The sequence below is a fragment of the Zeus faber genome (genome assembly GCF_960531495.2).
Source record: "Zeus faber genome assembly, chromosome: 17".
In the NCBI taxonomy this organism is placed as follows: Eukaryota; Metazoa; Chordata; class Actinopteri; order Zeiformes; family Zeidae; genus Zeus; species Zeus faber.
In genome coordinates this window covers 14,197,643-14,204,316 of record NC_137204.1, presented here as the reverse complement: position 1 = coordinate 14,204,316, position 6,674 = coordinate 14,197,643, and the positions used below count along the sequence as shown (strand labels likewise).

Sequence of the window (6,674 nt, the reverse complement as noted above, 5' to 3'; positions counted from 1 at the left end):
CGCATTCAAGTATTATGCATATTATGGAAACTTTTTTTTTCCATCATCGATAATCCATACTATGCATTCTTTCTTCCAGTATGGTGATTAAAGCAAATAAGGAGAAAATTACTTTGAACATCGCTGTGAAGAACAGCAAAGACAATGCGTACAACACAAAGGTTATTGTGAGCTTCACGCGGAACATCAATTACGTGAAAGTCGAGGTGACTATCTCCAAGTTATTCTCCGCTGATTTTCCGCACGTCGCACCATGCCAACGCTGACTGTTTTTTCGGGTCAATGTTTATGACTGTGCTCATTCAATTTCCCAACGTTGACAGCCGGATATCAAGGATTGCAATCCCAATCAGACCCACATAGACTGCGCAGTCGGATATCCTTTCCTGGCGCACAACGCAGAGGTCTTGGAGTCTCTTTTTGTTTTGCGCACGCTCCACACAGCATATTCTAGCTTGGTGCTCCTGGTGCTCCGTTTGCTGAACATTGTTGATCCAAATTCCACAGGATAAATTCAAACTGAAATTCGAAGTCAACCCAGAGCACATCGAGAGGGAGATCCAGATCAACGTGACAGCGACCACGTGAGATACACTCTGTAACCTTTGTGCTACTTGAAACGAAAGAAAGCTCTGAAGCTCTTGTTCAAACACAAGCATATTATCTGTTAATATGGTGCAAAAGTATGTTTCTTTAGCTCTTCATGTTTTTCTTTGTGTTTATATGTTTCCTTCCTGCAGTGACAGTGAAGAATCACTTTCAACCTTGCACGACAATGTCGTGCAAATCTCAATTCCTGTAAAGTACGAGGCAGGACTGATATTCTCAGTGTGAGTATCTGTGGAGATATGATTCCAACTACACTGATCAGCCACAACATTAAAACCACCACTTATAACCACTAACATTGTGTAGCTCCCGCCAAAACAGCTCTGACCCATGGAGGCATGGACTCCACAAGACCTCTGAAGGTGTCCTGTGGTATCTGGCACCAAGACGTTAGCAGCAGATTCTTTAAGTCCTGTAAGTTGCGAGGTGGGGTCTCTTGGATCAGGCTTGTTGTTTTAACACATCCCACAGATGCGCGATCCAATCGGACCCGAACCCCGCCCATCCACATGATGTAGAAGAAAACGTGATTCATCAGACCAGGCCACCTCCTTCCATTGCTCCATGGTCCAGTTCTGACGCTCACGTGGCCAATGTAGACACTTTCAGCAGTGGACAGGGGTCAGCATGGGCACTCTGACCGGTCTGCAGCTACACAGCCCCATACGCAGCAAGCTGTGATGCACTGTGTGTTATGACACCTTTCTATCATAGCAGCATGAACTTTTTCACCAATTTGTGCTACAGCAGCTCTTCTGTGGGATCGGACCAGACGGGCTGGACTTCACTCCCCACGCGCATCAATGAGCCCATGAACCTGTTGCCAGTTCACCGGTTGTCCTTCCTTGGACCACTTTTGGTAGCTACTAACCACTGCATATTGGGAACGCCCCACAAGACCTGCTGCTTTGGAGATGCTCTGACCCAGTCGTCTAGCCATCACTTAAATGTTGTGGCTGATTGGTGTATATATACAGTATATATATATATATATATATATGAAATATTGTCATTGGCATGGAACAGACATTAAAAATGAAACATAATCTGCATCCATGCGTTACGTAGGAAGCCTAAGGACGAGCACATTGTGGTGAAAGAGGGCGAGCAGTACCCCAGTGTCTTCAACCACACCAGTGCCATTGGAAAGGAAATCAACATTAGCTACACAGTAAGTTAAGCCTTTCGTCCAATTCATATGTAATGTATGGAGCGGTACAGGTGATTCATCGGTTGGCTCATCTGCCTCGATCTTGCTCCTTGTCGTTCTCTTCAAGGTGGAGAAGGCCCTGGACATGGCCAACCCCCCTCTGAAGCTCACGGTGACCTATCCGTACATGTCCCCCATGAAAAACATCCTCCTATACCTGACGCACGTCGCCCCCAGTCCGGACGTACGTATGCGCCCGCACCCGCCTGAAGCTACACGCGCCACACACACGCTCTCCGTGCGCATCACCTCCTCCCTCCCTCACAGGTCAAATGCCACACGAAAGCTCTGAAGAACCCCAAGAACATCAGCCCCCAGAACCACTTCAATCCCAACCCAACAAAGGAAACGCTCGGCGCCTTCGTCTTGGTGAGTCAGAGTTAACAGCTGTACGCCGGTCGTGTGTTTGTCCTGTCGCGCCTCCCCTTCTGACTGTGCCGGCCCCTACCCGCGCTCCGCAGAGCTGCGGGAACCTCCCGTGCGCCTCGTTCCACTGCTTCATCCCCCAAGCCGCCTTCAGCCAGGTCAACGTCACCTTCAGGGTGTGGCAGCCGACGTTCGTCAAGGTGAGCAAGGGCGTGTCGGCGGGGCGGGTGAGGGAAGCGGATCGCTCGGCGTCAGGGCGCCCGTTTGCTGAGGAGAATGTGCTGCGTCTTCTCAGGGGGAGTTCTCTAGCCTGTACATGACGGTCAACAGCACGCTGGAGCCCGAGGACGCCGACCTGTTTCTGCTGAGCAACACCGACAGCGTCAGGAATGTGAGCGACGAGGATTTCCACTTGAGATCAGCGGCCTGCGGCGGTCGATTTCTGTATATTTTACAATGTAGTTGTTCACACTTAACAGTCGGCTGTGTTTATGGGTTTTTCCTCCAGGTGAAGATCCAGGTGTCCAAGGAGTCCACGGGAGGAATCCCCCTGTGGATCATCATCCTCAGCGTGCTGATAGGGCTGCTCATCCTCGCGCTGGTCATCTTCGCCCTTTGGAAGGTGAGGACGGCTCAAGCGGGATACGCGCTACCAGATAAAACATTTACAAAAAAAGACGATTTTGGGCCCGATTCGGACCCTTCCGACAATCGTGAGCAAAGTCCTGATTATTTTTATTTTTGACGGTTCTAAAGATCGTCGTGCCAGATTATCCTGTGGTGTTTTTTTTACTTCCCCCCAAAATCGCAAATCGCGAGCATTTGACGTCGACGTCCCGAGAGTCTCGCGTAGCCACACCTCCGCCTCGAACCTTGCGCCACTCCGCGAGATTGGGACCCTGGCCGTTGGTGAACGGAACCCCCCAGTGTGTGGTGCTGTCGGGGGGGCAAATAGTTTCTCCCCACACGCCGTAGGAACAAGACTGTTCAATTTGTCACGCTGCGTCGTCGTGTGTGGGGGGTCTCTCACATTTTCTTTTGCATTTTCTGTTTAAGATCTGAAAAATCTTGTTGCGTGGCGCCGGGCTTCGGTCGGACCGAGCGGAATTTAGACGATTCCAAGGTTCTTCAGAAGAGTGCCCGTGTGCCTTGCCGGTGACAGTAGAGAGATATAAAAAAAAAAAGAGTAGCTGGTCACTGGTCAACCGTAGGGCGTTCTTCATCAAGGCCTTGAAAATCCACCTTCATACAGAGTAACCTTGAGTCCCTCGTGTCACCAGGTGGGCTTCTTCAAGAGGAGGTCCATGGAGGACAGGAAGGAGGACATGATGGACTGAGGCGTCCTAAAAGCCGGCACAAAGCAGCCCCGTGGCCGGGCGCCGCCTCGCGGGATGGGGGTCCCCGGGCTCCACCCGCAGGGGGGCGATTGGCCTACGACCGGACCGCGCAATGGAGAGAGCGACACGTCTTTCGGCTCCTCCGGTAACCGAGGCCCCGGCCAGGACAGACAGAAGCAAAACGCTCCTTCCCCTCATCCGCGCCCGGGGCAAAATCTCCCATCGCTTTTTGTCTTTATCGGCTCTGAGCGTCAGATGAGGTGGGGAACGGGGTTTCAAAATACTGTAAAACTATGCTCAATATGGATGTTTAGAATATGAATATTGTTGGTAGAACACACAAGAAAAAATCATTTCGCTCAGGTTCCGACGGCGTCATCGTGCCAAATCCATCAAACCACCTCACATTTTTTTATATTTCACCAGTAAAATATCCAAATATATGTTTGCTTTGGAAATACTATGTATGAAATGTATGTGATCTTGAATATTTTTATTCATTAAGATGTCGCGATCCATTTATAAGCGCTGGGGTGTGATCCATTTTAGCATTTATGGATGAATATCGATATTCCTAACATGGAGCCTCTTATTTTCTTAAACAAATTTCAGTCTGGCTTGTAATATAACACAACACATTCCCTTTCCTCTTATTCACCGATCCCTTCACACGTTTTATTTATAAGAAAAGGTGCAGAACGTTAGCTTCTATATTTATTATACCTTTTAACTAGTTGATTGATGAGACGGAAGCATATCTTTTTTTCTGTTCCTACATTAGTCATGGCTATAATGATCATTTGGTTTACTCGGGAAACATATTGCCGACATACTGCACCTTTTAAATATATATATATCATATACTGTATATACCTATGATTTCTGTAAATGTTAAAGTGGAGGCAAAAATTGTAAAGCTTTGAAATGTACATAACGTAATTTAAGACAAATTAGAGTGGTGGGTGTTGTCCACCAGTTCACTTTGTGCTTAATTGAGAGGTTTTGCTCAGGTCATACAGTCGTCATAAACGATATAACCAAATATTAATGTGTGACACACAACACGATCATCCGGCCGATATAAATATTTCAAAGTGAGGCAAATGTGTAAATATTGTTTTTTTAATATTTTTTATCAAAATTTCAAGAGAATTGTGAATTCTGTACTGATAAATAAATGAAGATGAGGGTTTGTATCCACTATTTTGAGAACACATGATATTATTTCAGTTTTTTGTTTTCTTTTATAACTGTAACGTTATAAAGTGATGTTTGAATGATGTTGAAGCCCCGTGTCAAATTGAGTAAAAAAAAAGAAAGAAAAAAGAGAGACATATTTGGGGTATGAGTCGGTAAAGCTTTGCGGTATTAATGCATCGTGATGTAGCTCTAAAGGGGTTGATATCAGTGTTTTGAAATGACCACTGTTCACCAGCTGTTGTCGTCACAATCCTTCACTGTATGATATGAAGTCGTAGATATGATTAATGTACAACATGCACCTGTTGATTACAAACACAGTTATACTCAGAGTCACTGCACACGCAGCACACAGCCCCTGGAAAGTTACAACTACCTTTTACAAAGTTAGCTCTTAAAAAACACTTTGCACAGCTTTACCTTCTATATCAAAGGTTCGAGGTCACGTTATATTTGTTGGCGGTTGGGTGGTCGCCCTTCTCTTGACGCGCTCTTAGTTCATGACGAAAAAACGTCTGATTTGGGAAGAAGCCCTTCGCTCTCTACTGTTGATATCAAGCACATTACGCCTGTTTCCACAATGTGTGGCCCTCACGCGCCTGTTCCTCTGCACAGGAAAGAATGATGCACAAAGAAATAACTGAAAGATTCCCAATCCTCTGCTGTGAAGTCTCCATTGTAATGCACTGGTTTGTCCGATTGTATGCTTCCTTAACAGTACAAAAATGAGTCTAATGTGGAAAAATAAAGATTTTTTTATGAATAACTTTTTGTGTATTATTATTATTATTATTATTATTATTATTATTATTAATATTATTATTGTTATTGTTATTATTATTATTTTTATTATTATTATTATTATTATTATTATTGTTGTTGTTGTTGTTGTTATTATTATTATTATTATTATAATTATTGTTATTATTATTGTTAGTAGTATTATCATATTGTTATTATTACTATTATTATTATTATTATTGTTATTTGTAGTAGTAGTTGTAGTAGTATTAAGATTCTAGACACTATCTTGTTCCCTGGGGAAAATGCAGAAGTTACAGAACAGTGCAAGAAGATATATATATATATAAATATATATATATATATATATATATATATATATATATATATATATATATATATATATATAATGATAGTACTAGTAGCACATGGATTCCTCCATGAAAAGAATGTGGATCGGGATCAAAGCACCTGAGTTGAAACATGTGGTGTTTCACAGGAGAAAGGTTCAGATGATTCTCAATAAACAGTATCTAAACATGTTTTTAAAATAAGAGTGGATGATTTTGATTACATACTATTTATACATAACATCTGAGACGACAAAGTGCTTTGGCTGTGATAAGGAGGCGGTGCGCTGTCAGACCCAGGTTGAGGTGTTGCAGGGTTAGACCCAGGATGAGGTGGTGCGGGGTCAGACCCAGGTGAAGGCGGTGCGGGGTCAGACCCAGGTTGAGGTGTTGCAGGGTCAAACCGAGGTGAAGGCGGTGCGGGGTCAGACCCAGGATGAGGTGGTGCAGAGTCAGACCCAGGTGAAGGGGGTGTGGGGTCACACCCCGCATGAGGTGGTGCAGGAGAACAGGACGGAGAAGCAGGAAGCTGGTGATGAAGCAGCATGACGGAGGGAAGCTGTGACGTCAGTGGCTTCAGATGGAGCTGCTGATGGAGATACTGAGGTTGCGCCTAGTATCACCCAGAGATACAAGACAGAGCTGTGCAGTTCTACACTGAGCTGTGATGTGGTGGATGAAGAGCTGTTTGACAACCTCCATGTTGGTCTCTGAGGAGACCAACATGGAGGTGGAGGGGCCACTGGTTCCGGAGGAGCTCTGCAGAGCATGGAGGGGGTCAAGGCAGCAGGCATAGATGGAGACCGCAGAGCTTTTTAGAACTTTTTGGAAGGAATTAAGCAAAGATCGTTTTCTAAGTTC

At 45.0% G+C, this 6,674-nt stretch overlaps 1 protein-coding gene across 1 annotated transcript in view; it reads left to right on the top strand.

Annotated features, from left to right (window-relative positions):
* The window catches only part of itga1 (integrin, alpha 1), a 48,446-nt gene extending 42,964 nt beyond the window's left edge, over positions 1-5,482 (top strand). The window contains exons 20-30 of the mRNA XM_080017321.1: positions 80-206; positions 324-404; positions 508-584; positions 741-830; positions 1,678-1,780; positions 1,887-2,003; positions 2,087-2,188; positions 2,281-2,385; positions 2,481-2,576; positions 2,694-2,807; positions 3,466-5,482. Of these exons, the coding sequence (XP_079873447.1) occupies positions 80-206; positions 324-404; positions 508-584; positions 741-830; positions 1,678-1,780; positions 1,887-2,003; positions 2,087-2,188; positions 2,281-2,385; positions 2,481-2,576; positions 2,694-2,807; positions 3,466-3,522 (1,069 nt within the window). The 3' untranslated portion in view covers positions 3,523-5,482. The remainder of the gene's footprint in view (positions 1-79; positions 207-323; positions 405-507; positions 585-740; positions 831-1,677; positions 1,781-1,886; positions 2,004-2,086; positions 2,189-2,280; positions 2,386-2,480; positions 2,577-2,693; positions 2,808-3,465) is intronic.
* Positions 5,483-6,674: the final 1,192 nt, after the last annotated feature.